The sequence below is a fragment of the Anthonomus grandis genome, chromosome 2, assembly GCF_022605725.1.
Source record: "Anthonomus grandis grandis chromosome 2, icAntGran1.3, whole genome shotgun sequence".
NCBI classification, from domain to species: Eukaryota; Metazoa; Arthropoda; class Insecta; order Coleoptera; family Curculionidae; genus Anthonomus; species Anthonomus grandis.
Genome location: NC_065547.1, coordinates 39,821,155 through 39,848,357, shown reverse-complemented (window position 1 = coordinate 39,848,357; position 27,203 = coordinate 39,821,155). Strand labels below are relative to the sequence as shown.

Sequence of the window (27,203 nt, the reverse complement as noted above, 5' to 3'; positions counted from 1 at the left end):
TATAAAGTCAATATTAAGTCAAATGATGTTTAAATTTAAGCATGAGAGCTAAGGGATCCGATTAAAAACGAGTTAAAGGTTAACTCTGAAAGCTTTCAGATGTTTAATAATTTGCAATAAATTAATACAACTACGATTGTTCTATTAATATAAGCTAATTGGGCCATATTCTAGTTGCTGATAGTTGTTATAGATCAAAGCTTTATTACTCACTTCCTCTTGTAGATCTAAATCATCCAGTGAGTGAATATAAAGCATAAGATGAATATTGCCGCCCAAAAATCAAATTTGTACATTTAATTTTAATAGGGTAATTTTCTTTTCATGAGTACATATTTTAATTCGGATGAATGCGGTAGGAGCTAAGAAATATCACTTCGGTGCATTGCGTCATTCATCTTTTTTATAGCGTTTTATTTACTAATTAACAGGTTGATTAAAGGTAATAAAGGTCCATGGAGAAAAGAAAAGACCAATAAATTATAGCAAAGATCATTATCAAAAGAATCTTCAATATACAGAGTATTAAATTAAAGATTACTTATGAATATTAATCTAATATAATCTAATACCCTGATCTGAGAGATAATTAACTCAAAAATTATAGGGTAATGGAAAAATAAGTATTATTTTTTGTGACAGAATTATTTTTAGGAAGGATATTAATAAGATGTATAAAAATTATATTAAAGGCTTTTACACTTTAAGTATTCGGTTAGCCTTGGGTTAACCATCTCATCTCATTTGTAGTGGTTCTTTGAAATAGATTTATAACCAATAGGGATTCTACGAAAAAATCTACTTTAACAAATTCTTTCCAGTATTCATAGATTATCAATAAACAAGAGGATGTTATCTCCGAATCTGGTACCTATAAAGGTTTTGCCAGTCGAGTAAGTAACTAAGTTATGACTGTTTAAAACTTCCAGATGATTTTTACATAAATATCTTGAATGCGCATGTATGTCGTATCACTTTAAATAGAAATCTTACAAATTATGAATAATAAAATAAAGAATCGGCATTTGAAAAAGGGTAATATGTAGCGAGATATTAGTGTCATTTGTGACTCTAGTCTGACCTTTGTAGAATATAATCTTTCTTAATAATATACACTGTTCTATTATGTTATTGCTGATTGAGTTGTTTACCAAAGTTATTCCATATATTACCATATTTTCATCTAGTAATAAAAGTATAAAACTAACCCTTTCTACTAATAGCAATGCCCTTTATATTTATTGTGAAATGTTTTTGAAATGGAATGTTTGACGAAACATAGTCCATCTTAACCTCTAGCAAATTTGATAGTTCCTACCAAAAGCGAGTCTCTGCATACCAATTCCTGCATTTATGTTGACTCCCACAGAATAAAAAGGAGTCATTGTGATCAAAATGACCGTCTTTATAAATGTCCAGGGCGATCAGCTACTGCATTACCTCCAAAATTGTGTGGTTAGCTTGCGTTATGTTAAGGTATTCCATTTTTGAAACATGGTCTAGTTTACGACGAATTGTAACTTGATCTCCTTTATGGCCCTGGAAAATTCAGCCATAACATAACTCTTATAAAAATTATGTAGATCCACATAACTGCTCTGGGGAATTGTACCAACATGTGTTTGTACAATTTTTACACGTGTATCTTATGATTTCTGTTTCATATCAAGGTACTTGACTTCCGGAGTAAAACTGAGTGTGGTACGAATATTCGTTAAGAATTCGAAGAGTCTAAATTAAATAATATGTATTTTTTCAATGTACAGGCTGTTGGAAGTAAGAAACAAAATGTGTTTCACTTAGCTTCTTTAAGAATATCTTTGCATGCATACCTTTTTAATTGTTAGGCTTAGAATTATTGAGTGACATACATTAAAAACACATTTCAAAATTAAATGTAAATATGGTAATAATTCTATTTTATTTATTCATTTTTCTAATTTAGGATAGTTATGTGTCTGTGGTCGATTTAAAATTTGAACTCTCCTGAGCAGAATTGGGGATACTGCATACATGTAATTAAAAGAAGGAGCCTTATAATTAGTATTAGAATGGATGTATGATCAAATTTTCTGAAAGCACCTTTTATAACCGTAATCATTAAGCCATTCCTGTCACTTTAAATGAAAGTGAAAGATGAATGCCAGTTTAAAAAAATTAATGTCAAAAATACGAAAATGAGGACAACGCTATTAGTCCTTTCAGTCCTTTACCAGATTTGCTCCTGCTACAATGGCAATGAACCGTCTTCGCCCATTTCACCAGGACCATTTTCCCGGTGGAAAAGTAGGAATATCATGTACACGAAGGATTTCGACTGGTGCACCCTAAATTGCGAGGCGGAAAAACATGTTGGATGCATACATAAAGGCAATTGCACACCGATCAGGCCTTGCGTAATGCCGAAATACAATCCGGCAGACATTGTTGAAGAGCATAACAAACTAAGGTGACAAACGCTTTTTTTGTATAGGGTGGGCAAATAAGCGAGGTGAGCGACTGTATTTTAAGATGTGGTTGTCTGGTAACAATGGATTGGGGTCCGGTAAAGTTCAACAGACGTCTAAAAACCGATTATTTTTTTAGTTGTTACATAAAATGTTGGGTGTCGTCAAAATATTGATAAAAAAGTGAGGATGATTGGAAAAAATACAAAACTTAATGAAGGTTTTTCTACATGTGTTAAATACGTAATTATTGCCGGCTTGCACAAGGTTTTTTAGCTCTTGATTTTGCTATAATTAAAAAATATATATATTGGGGCAATTTTGGAACTTTTTGGGGGCTATAATTGTAAATTTATAGCATTTTTATCGCTTTGTACCCCTTTTAATCACATATTTTGTAATTTACACACAAGAAAAATAAAACAACAGTCAACAACCTTATTGACAAAAATCGCACTGGCTTCACTATGTCCGCAGTAGTATTTTCTGGTTTTGTCTGGAACACTTTTTAGTTAGATGGGTTGGCTGTGGACTCAATTTTAGATAATAAAGGCATAAATAATTAGATTTTACATTACATGAACAAAACACATTTATCAGGTGTTAAAAAATAGGTATTATTTATTTAAATTATTTAATATTTTATGTAATTTAATATAGAATAAGTATAAATTTTAAAATAATAATAATAAGTCGTTTTCCAACAATTATCCCATTCCCTAAGTAGGACTCAAACGACTACCTAACCCACTATTTAGCGCCAACCCAAGGTTCCAATCCCTTTTTGTATCTAAAGAATGGAATGTTAGGCGGTTTGCTTTAGTTAAAGAAAATGCAATATAATGTGTTTTAGATATGTTATATGTTGAGTGAGAGCTTAAGTGTGTCTAGCCATATTTTATTTTACGAATGCCCATAATTGTGCTTCTTCTTACTTTATCCCAAGTGTTATCTGAAAAAATGACTGCTGTGTCGTCGGTATAAGATATTACAAATCTGTTTACAATTTTTAGATCTGTTAGTGAATTAATATACAAAAAGAATGGGCCCTTGAGAAATCCCAATCTTCAATTTCAGGGGATCACTCAAAATATTTTCTATTTTTAAAAATTGTTGTCGACTTGTCAAATTGTTTCTTAATAAATTGAAGACCGTGCCCCTCATGCCAGACCTGGACCACATATCAAGAAGCCGGTCATGGGACACGGTATCAAAGGCCTTTACCAGATCTAATAATACCCCAATAAACTTTTTATTATCGTCGAGTGAATTTGTAATCTGTTTAGTAAGCTGACAGAGGGCGTCTGTGGTACTAGATCCACTAAGAAAACCATATTGGTGTTTGGATATTAAGTGTTTTTTCTTTAAATATGTTAATAATCTGTCTTTAAGGCGCTTTTCAAAGATTTGTAAAAAATTATTTATTACGCTAATAGGTCGATAATTGCTGATATTTGCCTTGTCTCCGGATTTAAAAATAGGCGAAACAACTGAAACTTTAAATTGTTCAGGGACTTCACCTGTGGCAAAAGTTAGGTTAATAATGTGTACTAGGGGACGAGTTAAAGATTGATGTGCCTTCTTAATAAATCTAGATGTAACGTTATCAATTCCAGGAGAACTATCATTCTTAAGACTATTTATTTGTATGATTACTTCGTTTTCATTAACTGGATTTAAAAATAATGAATCAACTACTCGAACACGATCCTCCAATAACATATTTTCAGTTGGCTTAATTTTTTCGTACATATCTAACCCTACATTAATGAAATATTCATTGCAATAATTTGCTAGTTCTCTGGGGTCATTAAAAAGAGCATTTCCGATCTTATTTGAAATTGGTAAAGATTTTTTTTGCTTTTTTGAATAACCATTAGTTGCTTCAGTTATAAATTTGTTTCAAATTGCTGCCAGAATTTTTAATTTTATTTTTATCATAGATATGTCTAGCTTTATTGATCAATTTATTTCATAAATTTCTATATATTTTATATATTTGAAAGTGACGTTCGTTATAATTTTGCAAAAGCTGTTGTTTCATTTTATCTCTCTTTTTTATACTTACTATTATACCAGTTGTTATCCAAGGTTTTCGTTAATCGAATTCTTTTACGTAAAATGATTTAGTGTAGGTGGCCTGATAGTATTAGCTTGTAACAGTTTTATACAAATTATCAGCTGCTTTTGACACGTCTGTTTCATTCAAGACAGAACACCAATCTTCGTTTCTCAAGAGATCGCACAATTTATCCTCATTCAACCTAGAAACAGTTTCTTTAATTTTTTCCTTATTTTTATTGACGTTGATTAAATTTGATATATTTAACATAATCGGATCTGTTAAATCTGCCCATAGCACATACGATTTGATTTGTAGAGCATTAATTTTTTTGTTATTTACAAAAATATGATCAAGACACGTGTTAGTATCTAATGTTATCCTTGTGAGTTGATTTATATATGATAGATAACTGAAATGACCAAAAAGGGATAGATACGAATTTGCCAAATTATCCTCTTTATTCAATAATATTTATATCGCCCAAGAAGATATTTAAATCAAATTTTGTACTCTGCAATAAATACTTTTCAATATCTGAAGAAAAAGTGGTTTGTCTGTATTAGGAGGTCTGTACGTGCAAATTATATTCAGGGTACTCTTATTCTTTTTTAAAGCAATTTGGCTTATCGTGATATTAGATTTTTTAAGCAAAATGTGAGTTATACAAGCAGCTAAACTAGATTTCATATAAATTACAACACCATCATTCCTATTATGTCTAGCGCCGTTATAAAACATATTATATCCGTTAATATTATATTGATTGTCATAAGCTTCAAAATGGCTCAAGCCTTTTTGCCTCCATTGAGTTTCTTTAAATATTTTATTTTTAAGTCCGAATTTGTATCTTTTTGAATTCACTGAATTTTTTTTCTATCTACCCCTCCAATCCTGCGAAGTACTTTCTGGACACCCCGGCATATAAAAAATTTAGGTTTTCTATGTTGTTTTAGAACTAAAAATGTGTAAAGCTTCTATTAATACATAATTTGTTTCAGAAATAAATTTGCTAAAGGTGAGACAGAACAAGCAAGCGGAGTGACTGCCTCGAACGTGATGGCTCTCGATTGGGATTGGGACTTAGCGTACTTGGCCGCGTGCAATCTAAAGAACTGCGTAAACGAAATGAAACATGACTTCTGCCACAGGACTGAGAAACACAATGCTACAGGACAAAATTTGGGCTGGTCAAAGGGATTTAAGGAGCCCTGCGAGAAGCGATTAACCATTATGGTGAACGAGTGGTACGTAAAAAGATATTTGACAGATAAACTATCTTTCAGGTTGTCCCGTTATTAATTAGAAGTGGTTTGACAAACTTTGACATTAAAATGAAACGTGTAAGCTTAATATGTCTTAACAAAATTTTATCGAATTTTATTCGAACTGAAGGAACATGCTCGGCACGATAACTTACTCTACAGAAACCCCTAAAACATCCATTGGGAACATTTTTGTAAGGAAGTCGTCTATAGACATTCTAATATGCCTGCTAAAGTACACCTTCCTAGCAGATACTGAGATTCGCAAAATTGCGATTGCGAGCGTAAAGGGGCTTACTATTTTCATCAAATTTAATTGTGCGACAATCATGTCGTTGAGAGTTTTTGGTGTAACAGTAATTGAGAAAAAAACTTGATACACTGCAATTACTGCAGAATTTAGTATCTAATGTTAGTATCTAATGTTATCCTTGTGAGTTGATTTATATATGATAGATAACTGAAATGACCAAAAAGGGATAGATACGAATTTGCCAAATTATCCTCTTTATTCAATAATATTTATATCGCCCAAGAAGATATTTAAATCAAATTTTGTACTCTGCAATAAATACTTTTCAATATCTAAAGAAAAAGTGGTTTGTCTGTATTAGGAGGTCTGTACGTGCAAATTATATTCAGGGTACTCTTATTCTTTTTTAAAGCAATTTGGCTTTTTTCTGTAGGAAGTACAGTTTGCAAATATTTTCAGATTGTCAAAAGCCTAGGCCTAGTCATTTAACATAGACGACACCTTCACTGAAACTGATCATCAAAACCTCTGATCGTTTCATGGTCTCTTTGCTTTGACATCAGAACCTGTATAAGAACTGTTATAAGCTATAAAGGTCCATAAGACTTTGCTTCCTAGCTATAGATTGCCCAACAATTTCCTTTGCTAAGACTATACTTCGTAATCGAGTATACACTGAAAAAAATGTGTAAGAATAAATGCTATAGTTAGAGGAATTTTCCTTATAAAAAAAATACAAATGGGGACGGTAATAAATTATTAAAGCAATTTCTATAAAATATATCGAGAAATCTGATATATTAAAAGTAGAAGGTACTGTTACAAAATTGAATAATCATAGATGACACGAAAAATAGAAAAATTTCAAATAATATTGAAAAGTTTGATCTTATGAGAAGAAAGTTTACTATTTGTAAGATATCTTTCACATTCGAGAGCCACAAGACAAATTCACTCTTATCATAGTCATCACTGTCTAGAAAAAATATTTTAATACATATAAAACTTACAAATTACTTGACATTCTACTACTTATTTATAAACTGGTGAAAAAAATCAAACTGATAATAGGTACCTGCTTTAAAACTTAGAATCACAATTCAGGGATTGTCTATTTGCTATAAACAAATCTCTGGACTATCACGTTAAAAAATATCATGAATTTTTGAAAGCTAATAGCCCAAACCTACAGCTTGAGTTAATGAAACACAAAAATTTCATTGAAATAAAATGTACTAATACATACTATGTTAAACAAAAGCACCTTTTATTATTATTATTAGTCATTCCTTATTATAAGAGCCACTAATTTGTTTCGTAGGAACTCTTTTCCTTGCCAAATCATTTTCCAGATTTCAGATTCGTGCCATTGATCAATTTCTCTTTAGTCGAATTAATCAAGGAATATATGGTCTTGATAAAAAATATCATAATTCTTATTTACTTACTTCAAGTTTTTGAATAATACTATTAGTCTCTATTTTTCACAATTCCATTAATATTACTAACATAACTGATGGTGCTTCTATATTGCTCAAGATCTAAAATTGGAGATTCCTATATAAACATCTTTTCTTACCTATCCTAACAGAGTGTTATGCATGAGTCTTAAAACGCTTATACTTATTCTACAAAACTGCATTTACCTACATTATTCTTGCCAACTGATGAATCAATAATATTACAAGGCATACTGACTTCTAAATCTTCACCCTAGGACCAATATTTACCAAATTTTGAATTCTTTCAAGAATTCCATGTTCATATTTTCCAGATTTTCTCTATCAACCTCATTTTCCAAAACAACCTGTGTATATCAATAAGAATGCAAATTACTATAAGATAAATTATGTTCAGCTGCTGCAAGTGTAATCGCTGATAAACAATTATAAGAATAGGAAATTTAATAAGTAATATAAGTATTTGAATAAGGGATCCTCATCTAGTTATTATATTTTTTTTCCTTGATTTTTAAAAATTAATTTTTCGGTTTTATTTAAAGTGGCCTTATGGTTTCTGTTAATTTTTTTTTGTTTAAATCCTTTACATTTTATTTTTATAACCTACATTTTTTCATTGTATTTTAGTGTTAATAATAAAAATTAAGACACTCTGGTGTTTATAACTTTCAGTTTCTTCTTATAGATAAAAATATTATTATAACACACAATATTATTATGGAAATTTATGCCTGGTTGATTTGACCAATCAGGATGCCAGAAAAATGCTAAATTAAGGCGGCAAAATCAAATTTTATTTGATAAGAAATCTCTCTTAATTCTAAAGACATCTTAAGAAAACTACCAATTAAAAAGGTTTTTGATAAAAAATAATTTTTACAAGTAAAATTTTTTATTATAGGTTTTTTCAGATATTGTGATTAAATAATTCAAAATCGTAAAAAAAATTCTACACATTTTATGACACGTGGTACAGTATGGGGTCCTACATTGCCGTATTGAAATGGAATATGATCATGGAATGATCGGATATATGTATCGAAAATATGTACAAATTTAAAACATATAAATAGAGAAATATTTAGTTTTTGCCGCTTGTTTGCTATAGTAAAAAATTTATTTTAAATGTAACACATTGATTATTATAAGATTTTTAAATTGTTCAAAATTCTTCTAAAAGTGCTTTCCCCCTGTCAAATAAAGCAAATAGTGCATGGATGGCATTGTTTTGCAAGTGGAAATTTGGTTTTAAAATAGGTGACCAATTTAAATTATGTGTTTTTAATACACTTTAAAATTAAACCCGTAGCTTGTTTCGTAAAAATTGTAGGATTGATGGAATTGAAACATACATTTTGAAGAATTCCGCCACGAGGTTGTCAAATATAAAATATGACTATTTTTGAAGGTTTTTCTATAAATAATTAATTAACTTTTAACAAGGACTACGAGTAGACTTAATATATTAAAAGCAATAGCTCTCTCAATCACTTTGACAAATTTTCTGATTTCATTGAAGCAAAATATGGGACTCAGTATTGGACTAATTACTACTTGACGAGTTTATAATACTGTCAAATTTGCTTTTATATGCTCATAGGATTTTTTGCTACAAATAAGACAAAATTTACTACAATTTGCAAAAAAAAGGGGGATGCAACATTGTAGTAAAAATTACAAAGCCATTTATTACAGTGTAACCTGTACTGCCTGTGCTACCGCTCATAAAACTATAATCGCTTATACTTCTTGAAGATTTCTTTAATATTATTTAAATGGGTTGCAAGATGAGAAACTTCAGGTTTATCAGACATTTATGAGGGTTTCACATTAGTCGTGTCGTTAAGAGTTCTTTGTGTAAAAGTAACTCGGAAAAACACCTTGATACTACGCCACGGATCCTTTGAAGGGCCGAGATAAATAGTACATTTTGGCGACGAGAAACGAAACCACGACGAGTAAATTCAGAGAAACTTTAAACATGGAAATTCAACTTAGTGTTATTGAAAGTTTTAACGTACACACAGAAAATGTTGGTTTAAAGTGGCAAAAATGAATGAGAAGATTCGACAATTTCTTAGTGGCTTCTGGTATAACCAATGACAACAGGAAAGAGGCTATGCTATTACATTGTGTTGGAGAGGAAGTTTTCGACATTTTTAGCTCTCAACCTGAACCTCAAACAGTAACAAACTCTTCTACAGTCTCAGTTGACCCTACATCAAAGTACGAGAGAGCCAAGGTAAAATTAAACAATTATTTGATACCAAAAGTAAACATTGAGTTCGAAATTTATAATTTTCGCCACGCCAAACAATTGGATAGTGAATCTATAGATGAGTACTATGCTAGGCTGCTGAAACTAAGCACCGATTGTAGTTTTGTGGACAGAGATCGAGAAATTAATCATCTTCAAGAACAACATCTTCCAAATTAAAACGTTATGCTATGACTGACAACCCTTCTTTTACACAGCTCATCTCTCAGGCAAAAGTGTTTGAAGTTACAGATATACAGGACTGCTAGAATAAAGTAACAACGAGCACGTTTTGTAAAGTTGAAACAGAAATTAAAATGCAGTTTTTTATTAAGCTTACAACAGTTCTATTAATTTAAACAATGAACAAATACGAACAATAACCAACATAAATAATACATTTTGGATTAAATCTCGCCACTTACTTATTACTGTCCATAAAGTACTGGACCCTGACGCTAAAATGAGGTCGCTGTCACTACCAGATTTCAATTTGGAAAATAATAGAGAATACCCTTAGTTAGAAAGGTTCAAGTAAAAATCACACATATGAAAACAGCACAAGAGCTTGAATGAAATCAAAATAATGCAAGGAGCAACTTAGGGTAAACTTGATGATACTTAATGATGTTAAGAAGAGCCGGAAGCAGTTCTCCTACATAATAAATAGTAGGTGTTCTTATGGAAGCTTGTAGAATAGTAATCTAGATCATAGTCAAAGTTGAGAGCACTGGACTTGTTTTCTGAATAGTAATATCATATCGCATTATCTACATGGAAAATTCTGGAGATTATTTGCAATATCTTGTTAAACTATGTGAGGAAGAAAACATTTTTATAATTAAAGTTGCCCGAAAATTTCTAGGATATATCAACAACTGCTAATAACTAAAATTCTCAAAACAACATCTATCTAAGGTGAAAAAATGCCTCCCCCAAGCTTAGCACAAGTAAAGGATAAAAAAACCGTCAGATACTTATTATAGTGGTGGTAATACTAAACTCCTTGATCTACTTCATTATTATAGGTAAGTGGTTCCAATTGGTAGATAAAGTCAAAAAGATATGGGGCTATAGCAAAGTTACTATCATGTGAGTTAGACTTCAGATCCTTTGACTTTCAAGACAGATTTATAAGATTATTGAATTAGCTTTGAAGTGTTTCATTTAGGCCCAGAAGATAATTCGTTAAAATAAGGCATATATTTTTCTATGCCTATAAGGCAGTTTTCTTTATTTGTTTCTGAGTGAACTCCCTGCGGCACTAGAATTATTATAATTTTCAGATTGTCAAAAGCATATTGCTTCGATTTCAAAATCATAAAAAAAATCTTTAACTGTTAAGGCTGTTAAATCGAGTATGCTTATGCCATAGAGATATCTAAGCTTACCACCTGGCCTACTAATTAAACACAGACAACACCTTCATTGAAATTGATCATTGAGTCCTCTGATCGTTTCATGATCTCTTTGTGTTGATTTGCTGTATAAGAACAATTATAACCAATAGAAAGTTCTGAATATTGCAGGGTATGAGTCGACTGTCTTTCCATACCAGAAATGGGAACAACCCTCCTTGTAGAAAAGTCAGTATAAACTAGTTCCCAAAAGTTCTTTATTATTTCTATATATGTATAATAATTCCACACTAATGAAATAATTTATTTTGGTAGAGTATATAGTCTAGTCTCTCTGGAATATCCCCAGTATTTTTTCCAAACATTGTTTATATATCTTGCTAAGGAGAAATATGATTAGATATGCCATAAATCCGGCTAAAGAGTGATTCAGGTATCTTAATCCTAACTATTTTGTTTTTTTAAAAGATCACTGCATATGCAACAATACGTTTACCAGCTTGGCAAATCCACTAAACTGGCCTCATGCCACCACGTAGAGAAGGCAGAGAACATTTTGAGAAATGGAGAATCTTATTGAGCATTCAAAGGCCGCGAGAACTCTGTCTGATCAGATAGATTGAGACTATGCTTTTCCTCGCTATATATCAACCAAGCCTAATAATGGGATTGGTAAAATCATGGAGGCTACAAAGGAGTACTGTTGTCGAACTATGTAGTGTCTACTAGTCATCACCTTGTCAAGACAAACGTTAAAGTTGTTGGCCCTGGGTCTTTGAAGAGCTTCTACTCTTGACAAGAAGATATAACTTTGGCACACTACCGATTGTATCTCTAAGATACGTACAGCTGAAGATACTCTAGGACCGTATGATATTTAGATATCATAAGGTTTTATAGATACATACAATTCAAACTCTCATGGTACGATCACGCAGATATCAGGATCAAACGCACACGAGGGCGCTATGCGCTTTGGGCACGAACTTAATAAATATACTTGGACTGCCAATTCAATGAAAAGTAAATGACCTCTACTAGGGAGCCACCATTTTACGTGATTGTGTCCTTTTGATGTTGGTCACTCTGACAAATTTCAGTTGTGCCAATTGTAGGGAAACAAAACAATTAAAGTTTTTGACACGTTATGGTTACAAATGCAAAATAGAAAGTTACATTTAGTTAAGAATTTAAGATAGTTGCGTTAGATCTGTGATTTTTCTTATACTTCTTTAAGGATTCCGTTAAAATTTATGAAAGAAAGTAAACCTCAGCTAAAATGAGATAAAGTATCAATTAAATCGGGATAGATGCATGGACTTTAAAATATTTGTTTTATTATTCTGATAATCTTAAATCTTTTAAATCTAAACTTAAACTTGAATCTTATAAATCCTAATACCATGATAATGATAATCTTCATTTAAATTTTTGCTTGTATTTACTTAACAAATTTTTTAACAAACAGTTTTATCTTCTTTCTGTTTTTACTGTTACGACTTTTACTTTCCTTCTATGTACAGTGTTTCCACATTAATAGGTACAAGCCTCTATATAAATTAAAATATAGATGATTTTATGAGGGTTTGTAATTAGCAAGGATTTATATAGTAAAAATAATCCACTCTATATATTATTTTATCATAACCACAGACAGACAATTCACAATAATTCGGTTTTGCGACACAGTGAACCAAATACGTTTAAATAAGAATGGTGATACATTATCCACGTATTAAATAAGGAGGAAGCTATATCGCCTGTTGCAGACGATATACCCAAGCGTCATTTACAAATCGCCAATAACTAGGCAATCCGCTATACTCACACGTCAAACGTCAGCGTCGTCAACTTCATATATTTTTGGTTACTGTTTTTTAATATATTTTTGGTTGGCGACACTGAAAATGTTCAGAGTGACCAACATCAAAAGGACGCAACCACTATAAAAATGGCGAACTCCAGGCAGTGGTCATTTTTGGGTATGGGGGCCATATGCATTAGCAATCCAGGTATGTTTATTAAGTTCGTGGCTTTGGGTCAGCAGTAGACCTTTTGGTATCTGTTTTTCTTTCATCAGAGATTTTCCCCCTAAGACCTTACTAGATCTACTCATCTATTCATCGTTAAGCCTCTTAATTCTTATATGTCGGGATATCGTTTGGTGGTCCTGCACAAAGGAAGCAAAAATTAGAGTGCAACTGGATACAGTCAAACTGGTGAAACGGTTCCAACTAGGGCCCTTAAGATTCTGTTGTACCTTGAAACTTTGGAACAATTTGAGGTCATGAAGACTGGAAATACTACACCTTCTTATAGGGAGTGACTTTATGGCACTTGCGACAGTCGACATGGGTCACAAACCCATATAGTAGGCAGAGAGTAATTGCAGTCACCTAAACATGGCGATTATGGTTCCATGGTTTCCTATACCAGAAGGCCTACTCCTTGGGGAGCATGCTACTGTCTTCAAAGTTAAAGTATTCGGTGTGTTAAAATATGAATAGAGAAAATTCTAAATAATGGATACTATTATAATAATAATCGCTATTTAGGCTATTACTGCTGAAAACATGAGCCCGAAGCTTGTACCCAAATGTATAAAGGTCCTAGACGACCTGCTGAAATTTCCCATTTTAATCAACCAGTGTTGTTTTGTGAGGCGCCATCTAGTAGTAATGATTTCTGTGATATAGGAGGTATCACATAATGGTAATTGTGTTTATCTATACCTTGGCATGCATAATTTTTAAATCGAATGGTAATTTTTTAATAAAAACAAAATTATACAAAAATACTTTTAAACACTTCTGAAACCTGTTTTTTGTAGATTTTGAAATTAAATAAACTAAACGCTTCTAAACTAGCGAACTTAGGTGTATCATATATGTTACAAGAAGCTGAGGTTAAAATTTGGTGAATAATTCAACAATGAATGAAATACATCATTCCACTAAGAAAAATTTCGCTTGTCTCTATAACTTTTCTGTGATGCTTCCTGTATAAATCGAAAATCCGGGAGCTTTTGTACATAATATATAACAATATTTGATTATTCATTGATTGTTTATTAAGCTCCGTGCATTTTGTGAAATTTTTTAGGTTTGACCACGTAAAAACCCTGACCGCGGATCAAATTAAAGCAATGACAGCCGATTTTCAGAGAACTCCTGACGGCGGTCCTTTCACCCAATTAGTGTGGGCCGAAGTATCCCACGTCGGTTGTGCCCTTACGAGTAAAAAGGAAGGAGCAGATACCGTTTGTTTATTGACATGTAACTACGGCCCGGGTGGCAATAGCCTTGGAGGTATTTTTTCGTTATCGTAAACTCACTAAAATTAACTAGTTTACATTCTAGGAATTCGAAACTGTTAACGTTTTAATTTCCCATTTTTTTTAGGATCGATGTATAAAGCAGGCGCAGCGGCCAGTGAATGTCCAAGTGGAGTATCTGCTAATGCTAAATATCCAGGACTATGCGGAAAAGGATACAAAGCAACTGATGATCCATACAGTTTAAATGCTGTAGCTAGTATTTATGGCAAATGTAACTTTCTTTTAATATTGCTTATTACATATACATGGTTCTAGTTGTTTTTACAGCTGAGTTATATGTTTCATTATATTCTTATGATAGATATAAGCTTAGTAATTGAGATCTTGGAATCTAAAAAAATATCTATCTTTTTTTACATAAACTTGTCAATGGATATAGTCAGCTAGATTGCTGGGTTTCCCAATTTTGTGCCAATACGTGTAACTGTTTACTTAAGATACTATATCGACGTATTAGATATGGGTATAATATTCTTATTTCTATCATGGGATATTCTTCTGCAATAATCTCGACGAGACGCCTCATATAAGTTGCATCAAACTTCACAGGTAAGTTATAAGTGACAATTATAATGGCAAACCTTAAATAAGTAAATAAGAATAAGTTGATGTGATAGGGCCAAAGATTATCATGCTTACAGGAATAAAATTATGGTGATTCTTCTTTTACATTACATGGAAAACCTAATCCATCCCTTGCTGGATATTGGTCTCGGAGGAGTGAACATAGTAGTTTTCAATTCCATGCTCAGTATTCTCAAAAATTGATTATTTAGACTAGTATTTTGGGTGACATTATAGGGTCATTTTTTTATTAATGAAACGCTCAATAATACCTTGAGTTCCTAGAAGACCAATCTTTCGCTCATTCAAATCCTGCTTGATTTATATCAGAGACAGGTTCACTATGATAAAAAAATCGTAAACAAATACTTTTTCTAAGCGTGCTATTAATGAGACTAGCAATATTTTAATGGCCTGCTAGATCTCCAGATTTATCCCCAGATGACTTTTAGTTTGGGCTTATCTTAAGGGGACCATTTACAAACACGAATTTAGTAGGCCAACAAATTTTAAGGAGTTAAAGTTAACGAGAGAAAATTTTTGAATGTGACAATTCTATTTTGCTAGAAACTTTCGTGGAAGAACGAAATTGATTATTATATTGTTTAGCTAACGAAGGTCTGTTAAAGCCTTTAATTAAAAGAATTAATTTTGATTGAGGTTATATTTAAGAATAACGTTTTAATTTTCACTATGTAGCACACAGCATAATAAACATTTTAAGGTTACAATTCTATGTTGATTGTACACTAATGTATGTTAGCAAAAACAACGATGTAAAAGGCGAAATGCATTCAATGCGTGCGCGTTGTTATATTTCGTCTTTAAGTACCTGTCTATATGTAATGATCGATTCCCCAACCTGTAGATCGAAACTACTGGAACCAGCTGTAGCTCCTAAAACATGGCAACACTGTTTCTGTACTTTCTCAAGAGTTTCAACCATGGTATAACTCAAGATTAAATAAATTAAAGAGTTTCCAGATCATATAACAACATAGATAAGTTTTTTAATAATCGGTCGCCATATGGTAATCATGAAAACTGCTAGTCAACGTACATATCCAGAAATTTGTTGGCCCGATACCTACTCAATTGTGTAATCATTCTTATGCATAAACTAAGAAGGATTGATAATTTTCCCAATATACTATCATAACTGTCTTAGACAAGTTTAGAATTAAATTGCTTACCTAACTGTAGGCATATGCTTCTGTTAAATAACCTTTTCTAAGTAACCTTTCTAAGTTCTAAAGCTTTTTAGAGATGATATTTATTTGCAAATAATATTGACAAGCCGCAGTTAAGGAACCTAAAAACAGTGGCTATATATATCGATGGTCCAGTTCCAAAAAGCACCAAGTCCAAAATGCATGTTTTTTATTTATTGGCTCTTAAACATAATGAGCACATTTAATTGTTCCATAAAAAGTTTTCTATGGGTATATTTTAAATTGTAGGTGATGAGATTTATTGAAGACACTCTGAGCAATAGGAGTCAGATACAATAAATATATTTTTTTTAATTATGGTATTATAAGCAATTTTGATGACTTGTTGCTTTATGATACTGATAATGTATTCACTTCTATGATTTAATTTCAGTTTGTTTGTTTCAAATTGAAGTAGCTGGCAAATTTTTGTAAAAGCTCCAGTACTGACTTGGTATAGCATTAGAATCACATAAGCTTATAAGGTCGTTTTTTTTGGCCTGTGGTATTTTTATTGGATTGGAGTAAAGCTTCTTTAGATTAATATTCTTATTACTAGAATTACATTAACCCCTAGTCTTATAACGAACATCAATTTCCTTGTAGTCATCTTCTGTGTACGAGGTTTTATAAAAAATGCTAAAAGGTTTACTTTTTATAGCAGTTATCGCACAAATTTCCTGCCACTGGACTTTCTCGCCAATAACGTTTTGATTAAAATGTTTACCAATTTCTGATTGCAAATGTTTTACATCCAAGAAGTCAGTGTAGTTCATTTCAATGCATTTATAAGCATTGCCCTTTTTTTTTGCAAGTCGTATTATGGGAATTAATTGGTCGGGGGTATAAATGGCCCCACTTCGAAGACAACGTTTTTTTCCCTCTCAATTAAGGCATGCATTGCATCACCTTCATTTTGGGTATGGCCGACCACTAGAAATTTGTATGTGATTTCCTCAATACTTTGAATTGAATTTATACAGTGTAACAGGAGACTAACAACAAATTTATTTTTGTTCTGACCGGCGCAATTGTCAGAGTAAAGTGTAAAATTTATACCCTTTGCATGATGTTTTAAGAAAATATAAAGGCAGCTTCCAATTTCATTGGCGCCACGTTTACCAAGGCCTTCATGCCACGTAAAACAGAAACCTTAATTACCAACTACATCATAAATGGTGAAATTGTATGTAGCAAGTCGTCTTTTATAGAAAAAGGCACTAATATCTCCACAGGGAACAGACAAAACAGCCTGTAGATCAAAACAGGCTACCTGTTTAGTGTTATCTAACTTCTTATGTTCTTACATTCTTCTTCTTACCTTCCCATGACGAAACTTCATTTAAACTTAATGGCTACAAATTTGTTAGAAAGGATAGAGTTGGCCGGGGTGGAGGAGTAGGTGTTTACCTAAAAAGTCATTTAAAATATGAAATACTTCAATTTTAAGTTAATTCAGAATCTTGTGAATATTTAAGCATAAAAATTAACATAGGTAAAAAATCTGTTATTTTCACCACAATATACAAACCACCATCTGCAAACATTAATAACTTTTTAGACAGCTTTGAGGACATTTTAAGTCTTACCGTACCCTTTTGTGACTATCCAATTTTTGTCGGAGACTATAACATTAATTTTCTAAACCAAACTACACCAAAAAATGATTTTGTCAAATTGCTTCAAAATTATGATTTGGAGCAATATGTTAAAAAGCCTACTCGGTTTAGTCACACTGGAGATAACTCGAGTTTATTAGATCTAATTATAACAAGTAAAACATTCATCCCTGAAAGTTGTGAGGTGGTACCTATTTCAGAAAGTATATCTGATCACTGTTTAACTTTTGCATGCTTTAATTTGATTTCAAAAAAGCCATTTCAAAAATTTGTTTCTTTTAGAAATTATAACGATATTACAGTGGGTGACTTTGAGAGGGACGCTCGAGCACTAAATTGGGATATTATTTATTATATAACTAATATTAATAATAAATTAAACATTTTTAATTCGTTTATCATGTTTTTACTTAACAAGCATGCTCCCTTGAAACAAAAAAGAATCCAGGATAGGCCATATACACCATGGATTACGAATAACATTAAGTTGCTAATGAAATTAAGAGATAAGGCCCACAAGAAATATCTACAGCATGGAACCGACGCCAAACTGCAATACTATAGGGAACTTCGAAATACGACTAAACATGCCATAGCCCGTGAGAAAATAGCTTTCTTTCAATCTCTTTCTACAAAGTCTGGAAGGGATTTTTGGAAATCTGCTGAAAAGTTAAATCTGACCAAAACTAAAAATACCAATGACATTTTTCAGCTATTTCCAGATCCATCTGCAATAAATAATTATTTTGTAAATTCTAATTCAAGTACATATACTACCTCGGATGAAAAGGTTAATTTTTATAAACAAAATAGGCATCAATCATTTACCGAGGAGTTAAGGCTTGGTCTGATAGACGAAGAAGCATTAATCCAAATTTTAAATTCTATTAGCACTAATGCCACAGGCGAAGACGAGATATCAATAAGAGATATTAAATTATGCTTTCCTTATTGTAAATATGCTTTAATAAATATTAATAATACTTGTATTCTAGAAAATAGTTATCCGGACTTATGGAAAAAGTCTATTATTTTACCATTACCAAAAGTTTCAAATCCAGGAGACTTTAAAGATCTTCGACCCATAAGTATTTTGCCGGCTATATCAAAAATTTTGGAGAAGCACATTTATCAACAGATTGTTTCATTTGTCGAATCTAAAAAAATAATTCCGCCTAGCCAATCTGGATTTAGAAAAAATTTTAGCACTAGTACCTGCCTAATTAACTTGGTGAATGATGTAAGGCTTGATCAGGATCGGAAAGAAATCACGTGCCTCTGCCTATTAGACTTCAGTAAGGCCTTTGACACACTGTGTCACCGGATGTTGTTGGCTAAGCTTCACCATTTTGGTTTTTCTCAGGAAGCTGTAAAATTCTTTGAGTCTTATCTAGTCGGGCGTGTTCAGAGTACACTTCTTTATAATGGGCCCAACAAAATTAAATCTGATTACATACCGGTGACAACGGGCGTCCCACAGGGGTCGATATTAGGGCCATTATTGTTTTCATTATACGTTGCAGATATGAACAAAGAGGTTATAAATTCCAAAATGCAACAGTTTGCTGATGATTCCCAACTGTACATTTCATTTAATCAAGATCTATTGCAGCATTTTCAGAAAAATCTTAATGATGACCTAAAAAAAATTCGAAGTTTTGCAAATAATCATAATCTTAAGCTAAATGCTGCAAAATCATGTGTAATATTGTTGGGAGAGAACAAAGCCAGAATAGCAAATATTAATCAACATTTAAATATTATGATAGATAATGAAAGGTTGCCTGTTGTCACAGAAGTCAAGAATTTAGGTGTTTACCTTGACACAAGATTAACTTTCGAAACGCATATAAAAAAGAAACTTTGCATTGCCTATTTAAGATTGAAGAAAATATATCAAGTAAACAGATTTTTGCCCTCAACAACAAAATACTATTTATGTAACTCTCTTGTTTTATCTTTGTTGGATTATGGTGACATCATTTATCACAGCTCTTTGACTAACAGAATTTCTAAATCTATTCAGAAGTTGCAAAATGCGTGTTTGCGATTTTCATATAATATTTTGTATAGAGATCATATTACTCCACACTTAAATAAACACTCAATATTATCTATGGCTAATCGACGTACGCTACATTTAACCAATTTTATTTATAGAGTTTTAAAATCCAAGCAACCGCCATATTTATATCAACTTTTCATATCTAGAGATCACTATCACCAAACCCGCTATACTGGCAATTTTCTTGTACCGCAACACCGTTCTGCAAATTTCCAAAAATCCTTTGCTTTTGTTGCACCTCAAATATGGAACAATATTCCAATTGAAAAAAAAACTTTAGCAATATCTACATTTTCAAAACACATTAAAAATAAACTTTTGCAAGAGCAACGTACAATTTAATGAAAATGTGAGAAAATGTTGAAATTATCTGACTATTTGTGGCTAGATCTGTGCGTTCTCTGTCAGTCCAATTTATAAATAATAATGAATTATTAGTGCTATTCTCCTAGTGATCTATGGGGGGTTCTTGTGCTTGACCGGATACCAAAATTATTGTTATAAACTGAAAATTATTAACTTTATTGTTAAGTATAAATAGTGATTTTTTTTTTCTTTAGGTTTTAGTTTTTTATAGGTTTTAGTTTTTGGGGCGCTCTACACATTTCTGTAAATAGGTTCCAGACTTGTGAATCGGTTTATTAATCGCAGGGTAGTCCTTTATTTATCATCAACCGAGATTATTGTTATATTTAAAAATGAAGTGTAATTTATTTTGGGATAAATAAAAAGCTTTTGAATTTGAATTTGAATTTGAATTTATGTATAGTGTTATCTCTCTCCTTTATGTGCTTATCATAATTTGCTTGTTTTAGTTCCTTTTCTGTCTCAGTACAATTGTTTAGTGATTCACAAGTCATACACTGGTCTTTTTTGGGGATGTAAAAGGCAATATTAAATTCTGTGTTGAAGATGGTTTCGTACATATTTTGCTTGGCAAACGGTTTATTAAGTTCTTCGCAGTTTGCCTTATAAAGTCTGTACATTGACGCAATATTAAGGCTTCCATCTATGTAGCTCTTATTTGTTTGGGCTCTGCAGTAATGCGATGGCATTGTTGGAAAAGATTTTATGTGATTTCGGATTTCACCTTTTATTGCGTCGGTTACCTTTTTACCACAATTTTTATGCTTTCCGCGCATGTCTGGCATCAGAATACCGCTCGCATCTTTTTTTTTTGTTGCTGTGAAAATAAGCTTATTGCTGATATCCAAAGTGCTCAGATAAAATAACTTGCATACCCTGGTTCTTTCCCTTTCGATCTCAAAATGGTATGCATAATTTTTGGACCGGTTGCTATTAGGGGTGTACATTCTATACTTAGGAGTTATTGGGTCCATACATTGTAAAAAATAATCTCTCTGGCGATGAATATCTCCAATTTTCCAAAACCTTTTATGGATTGCCTTACGTTGTTCTTGACTTATCCGATATCTGCATTTCAATCTGCATTTATCCGCGCAAGGTAATCCGACTTTTCGACTTTTAACTAGTTTATTCTTTACATTAACATATTCTAACCCCTCATTTCTTCTTTTTTTGGTGATGGATCTTTTCCATGTTTCTGGGTATCTTAAAACTTTCCTAGTTCGTTTCTTCGCAGAATCTTCATTATCTCTATCTACTTCACTTTCACCTCTTACTTCCTCGCCGTTTTCAGATGAATACTCACTGGACCCAGAAGTTTCGTTTTCAGGATCATAATTGGAACCTTGATCTGAATGGTTAGAGATAAAATGATCATCGTCAATATCAAGTGTCACCTCTTGTTCTTGTGTGTTGGAAAAATTCTTGTTGGTTCTCTATAAAAGATAATAATATAGTGTTTCATAAGAAACTTACTGTTTTTGTGTAATAAGTCAAACACTAAAACACACATTTAAAATTGTTTACAAACCTGTTCAAAAGAATCTTCAATTGGAATTTCAACAAAATTTTGCAATGCATTTTTTTCAATCATAATAATATTATTATCAGCACTAAGTTCTATATTATCCATTTTCTGAACATCCAAGTTTAATAATGTATGTAGTGGTTCCTACAAATAAATAATAATTTATTATTACCACAAAATTTTAACTAAAGCAATATTAGTTACTACCTCTATTATAACATTTTGCTCCAAAGAACAATTTTGGCCCTCACAATATTTATTAATTATCAATAGTTCTCCGTTAGACTGCAACTCTGCCTAAAATAATAAGAAATAATGTAAATAACATTTTAATTCTATTTCATTGTATACGTAAAAGAATATACCTGTAAATCATTGTCATCCAATATTGTTTTCACATATTCATGCCCATCAGGCCCAGGATCCATCTGACTTACTTCTTCAATAATAATATTATTTGGATGGTTATTGCTCGAAAAATCTACATTCGTAGGTGATAATATTATAATATTATTTTGAATATCAAAGGCATCGTTATCGGTATTTATATTTGTTAACATGTTTGGTTCACTCGCTTTTGGTGCTAACTAAAATTAAAAAATAAAACATATTTGACTTCTATCACATTAATTTTATTTTCCAGTAGAAAGCTAAGATAAAGTAAAAAACTAAATAAAGCTGTGGAGTTGTTTGTCCCTTAAAAAATTAGCACCAACCTAATAAACAAATACTTACCTCATTGTTTTGAGTAGCTAAACGTAAAACATATTGTGCACGTGTTTCTCGGAGGCCCTTTTTTGTATTCTTAACCATCCTTTGAGTTATCAATCACTTTATATAAAGAAAAATCACAAAAAATGCGTTTAAAAATACTATTATTAAAAATTGTTGTCAATGTGACAGACCTGACTGAAAAATTATGAGTACATAACCTCAAGGAGAAAACGCAAAAAAGCCAATTTCATAGAGAAACAACTCGAAATATTGCTATGTGTTATTAAGGCGTGTATAACAATACCTTTGTGTCATAAGGCAACATTTAAAATTGTTGCCGTTTTGAATTGCAGAAATACTAAATTTGTTGTAAGTAAAAAAAGAAACATGTCGATTAGAATAGGCAAAAAATTAACATATTGAGTTGTTGCCGTATGAAATTAAGAAAACCACTTAATGAGAACTTATTTCCGTAATAATCCGAAAATGCCAAAATTCGGACTTGTTGCTGTATGGAACTGGGTCATCGATATATAACAAAGAGAGTAGGACCTACAATTCCACCTTGCTCTCTTTCAGACTGGGATTCCACTACTGATTGCCAATGGTTTCTGCACTTTAGAAGTTTTAACTGGACCTTTGATAGAAAAGTTGATGTCTCATTTATATATCCTATCTCAGTTTAAAAATTAGAAGAGAATGGGAATAAAGTGATATTTTTCTGCTATGATTGAACCAACTAAACTTAAAAAAAAATTTCCTGACGATCCCGATAATATTAATAAAATAAAGCCATGATATAGCAAATAGGTGGAAAAGTTGAATCCTCATTTATATATTCATTCATTCTCATTTATATTCTGCATCTCAATTTGAAAATTAGAAGAGGATGGGAAAAAAATTATATTTTTCAGGTGTAATTAGACATATTACAAGAGAAAAACACTAATTTTAGGAGCTCCAAACACTATTAAGAAAATGAAATGATGATATAGAAAATAGGTGGAAAAATCGAATTCTCATTTATATATCGTAATCTCAATCTGAAAATTAAAATAGGTTGGGAATAACATGATGTTTTTTGGGTATAATTAGGCACAATATAAGAGAAAAACAATAATTTCAGAAGATCGAAGCTCTATGTAGAGAATGAAACCATGATATAGAAAATAGGTGGAAAATAGAATTCTCATTAATATATCCCTTTCTCAGTCTGAGAATTAGAAGAGAATGGGAATAGAACGATGTTTTTCGGGTTTAGTGTAATAAATTTTCGTAATGTGTCTGAATTACGATGAAAAACACTAATTCCATGAGATCCAAAATTTAGTTAGTAAATGAAACGATCATATAGAAAATAGGTGGAAAAATCGAATTCACTTATTTAATTACTTCACTTATTATATAAGAATTTATTTATCTTTATCTCAATCTAAAAATTAGAAGAGGATGGGAATAACATGATGTTTTTCGGGTATAATTAGACACATTATGAAAGAAAAACACTTGTTCCAGGAGATCGAAACTTTATGTAGAAAATCAAACGATCTTAGAACATTAAGAGGCCTTTTAATGTTCTAAGGAAACGATGATATAGAAAATAAGTGGAAAAATCAAATTCTTATTCATATATCCCTATCTCTGAAACTATATGTAGAAAATGATACGGTGATATAGAAAATAGGTGGGCAAATCGAATTCTCATTTATAGATCCCTCTCTCCATCTGAAAATTAGAAGAGGATGGGAATAAAATGATGTTTTTCGGGTATAATTAGACACGTTACGAGAGAATAACACTATTTCGGCAGCCGATCCAAACAGTAATTAGAAAATGAAACGATGATATAGAAAATAGGTGAAAAAGTCGAATTCTCATTTATATATCTTTGTTTGGGTTAATTCCAAATCCACAACACTTGTGTAAGTAATTTCATCTTGGGCGTTACAGTACATATTAAAATACAATTTAAGAGTCTCTTCGCGGGCTTGAAGATCGGAAGATTAAAGAGTTTTTTAAGAACCAGTTATGATACCGTATAATCGTGCCTTTCGCGGGTTTACGGTAATTTTTTACGAGTTCGAAGTCAAGAAAAAAATAGAGTACGAAAAAGTATAATTTTACCGCAGTAGTGCAAAATTAGACAGCGAAATAAATGCGAACCAATAGTTCGTAGAAAATATATAGTCTCCCGAGGAGTTTAGGGCTTACGTGCATAAATAATTGGAAAAAATTCACCAAATATGGTTTTCTTGGATCTCTGTAAGCTATTTTGGCTTTTCATATATATTGTACAAATTGTTACACATACACTTTTATAGACCCTGTACGTTTGTTGTTACCATGTTTTCAGGTATAAAAACTATTATTTTACACCGGTTTATAGGGTGCCAACATTTGGAAACCATAACTTGACAAAATCTAATTATTGGCATGGGTGCCAAAATATAGATTTGGCGGTAATTTTAAAGTTCCTAATATTGGCACCCGTTAAAAATGATTCCTACCTAAGTGTATTTTTAAGACTTTTTGCTTAATAAATAGGTTAGGTAGGTAGGTATACGTTTTTAAATTGTACTATTTTATATTTAAGTAAATAAAAGACAAATTTAAATCAATATGATCCTTTTGCACTAAGGGGTAATTAAATATTCACATATTTAAAATTTATTATCAGAAGTATGTTATAATCTCTGTATATTTTTAAGTATCTTCAAAATTATATTCTGTTTAATGTAACTTGCTTTTTATTTCTACTTGCAGATGCCAAAAGTAAAGAAACACACAAAATATTCAAAATCATACACCGAAGAACTGCATCAGAAGGCATTGGCTGAAGTAAGGGATGGTGTAGCAAAAAAAACCGTTGCTGTAAAATACGGCATACCAAGGCAAACGCTACAATACCGTTTAGGCCCCAAATTTTCAAAACCAGAACTTGGAGGAAATACATATCTAACAAAAGACGAAGAAAATAAACTGGTTCAATGGATTCTAGATAGCCATAGAAAAGGTTTTCCACGAAGAAAAGTAGATGTTCAGGCATCTGTAAAGAACTTCTTGGATGCAGATAACAGAACCACCCCATTTAAAAATAATATTCCTGGTGACCATTGGTATAATCTATTTTTAAATAGGCATCCAATTCTGACAGAGCGAACACCCGAAGGAGTAACTGCGGCTTCAGCAAATGTGTCTGAGCAAAACATACGAGGCTGGTTTTCTGAAATAGAAACTTACCTTAAAGAAAAAGACCTTTTTTCCGTTTTAAGTGATCCAAGCAGGATCTATAACGGGGATGAAACTTGTTTTCAGTTCTGTCCCAAAATGGGAAAAGTACTAGCACCAAAAGGTTCCCGTAATGTGTACGAGGTTGATCAAGGGGAGGCCAAGAAGAATCTAACAGTTATGTTTACCTTTTCGGCACAAGGCGATACCACTCCACCCTTAATAATCTACCCCAATAAGCGTTTATCAAAAGCAGTCGTTAATAGTGTTCCAGACTCATGGGGAATTGGATTAAGCGATAACGGCTGGATGAAGACCGAACTTTTTATAGATTATATCAAAAATATACTCGATCCATATTTAAAAACCAAAAACATAGAATTCCCAGTTATTTTATTCTTAGACGGACATGCAACTCACCTTAGCTATCAGCTTAGTACGCTTTGTACCGAACTTGTCATTGTTCTAATAGCCCTTTACCCAAACTCGACAAGAATATTACAGCCAGCAGATATCTCGAACTTTAGACCACTTAAGGCAATGTGGAAGAAGTCGCTTTTGGATTGGCGTCGAAAAAATCCTTTTTGTAAGTTTGGCAAGGATCACTTTGCAAAAATCCTGAAAGAAGTTGTACTTTTTTTAAAACCTGAAGTTGCCCGTAGCGGATTTAAAGCTTGTGGCTTATATTCCTGGAATCCAGATTCAATCGACTATAGCAAATGTTTAGGTAAGCAGTATCACAAAATGACAAGTTCCAATAATGAAAAGACTGACATAAATAAGACTGATGATAATAATAAGTTCCTAACATATGAAAAGTTTATTGAGCTTATTGGGGCCACTAAATCATTAGAACTTGATGATTCTGGTGGTTCATTTACTGGATGTGAAGAAAGCTGTGAAAATTTTTTATTACTACAAAAACTGAAAGCGTATTTAAATCTGAACCTGAAATTAATGAAGATAACCATGTGATAGATATACAGATAGAAGACCCAAATGACAGCCTGGTCCATAACAATGACGAAATATTTTTGGACAAAAATAATATAGAAAATATACCTATTGTGTTTTGTGACGAACCCTTAAATAATGACAACGTTGGTAGAAACAAAATTGTTATATTAGAAAATAAAGTTCTTACACAAGCACAAGCTTCTTTTACACCCAACAAGCCTAAACTACCCGACGAACCTGAAACATTTTTAAATTTTCACCAGGAAATAAAATATCAAAACAGTGTATTAGACAGTGAGGATCTAGTTGTCAGCGATCCAAACAGTGCAGAGTATATTATCTAGAGCGACGCTAAGAAAATAGAGGAAAAGGTTGGCAATACACAAATTATTACAATTAATAACAGTTGCAAGAAAGACTCATCCATTAAAGATTTTTTAATTTTCCCAAAAACTCCCGAAAGGACAGGTAAAAGACAAACTGAGAGATCATCATTTGTGCTTACATCAACT

General features: G+C 32.0%; 2 protein-coding genes across 2 annotated transcripts; one reads left to right on the top strand and one right to left on the bottom strand.

Annotated features, from left to right (window-relative positions):
* Nucleotides 1-2,115: 2,115 nt before the first annotated feature.
* Nucleotides 2,116-14,710, top strand: LOC126750422 (scoloptoxin SSD552-like). Its single transcript, XM_050460048.1, has 4 exons — nt 2,116-2,449; nt 5,511-5,756; nt 14,205-14,410; nt 14,504-14,710. The coding sequence occupies exons 1-4, from the start codon at nt 2,124-2,126 to the stop codon at nt 14,692-14,694; spliced, it is 969 nt and encodes a 322-aa protein (XP_050316005.1). The 5' UTR covers nt 2,116-2,123; the 3' UTR covers nt 14,695-14,710.
* Nucleotides 14,711-20,346: 5,636 nt separating this feature from the next.
* Nucleotides 20,347-22,674, bottom strand: LOC126750569 (uncharacterized). Its single transcript, XM_050460217.1, has 6 exons — nt 22,528-22,674; nt 22,158-22,379; nt 22,000-22,089; nt 21,796-21,936; nt 20,705-21,700; nt 20,347-20,403 (listed from the first exon to the last, which is right to left on the bottom strand). The coding sequence occupies exons 1-6, from the start codon at nt 22,603-22,605 to the stop codon at nt 20,347-20,349; spliced, it is 1,584 nt and encodes a 527-aa protein (XP_050316174.1). The 5' UTR covers nt 22,606-22,674.
* Nucleotides 22,675-27,203: the final 4,529 nt, after the last annotated feature.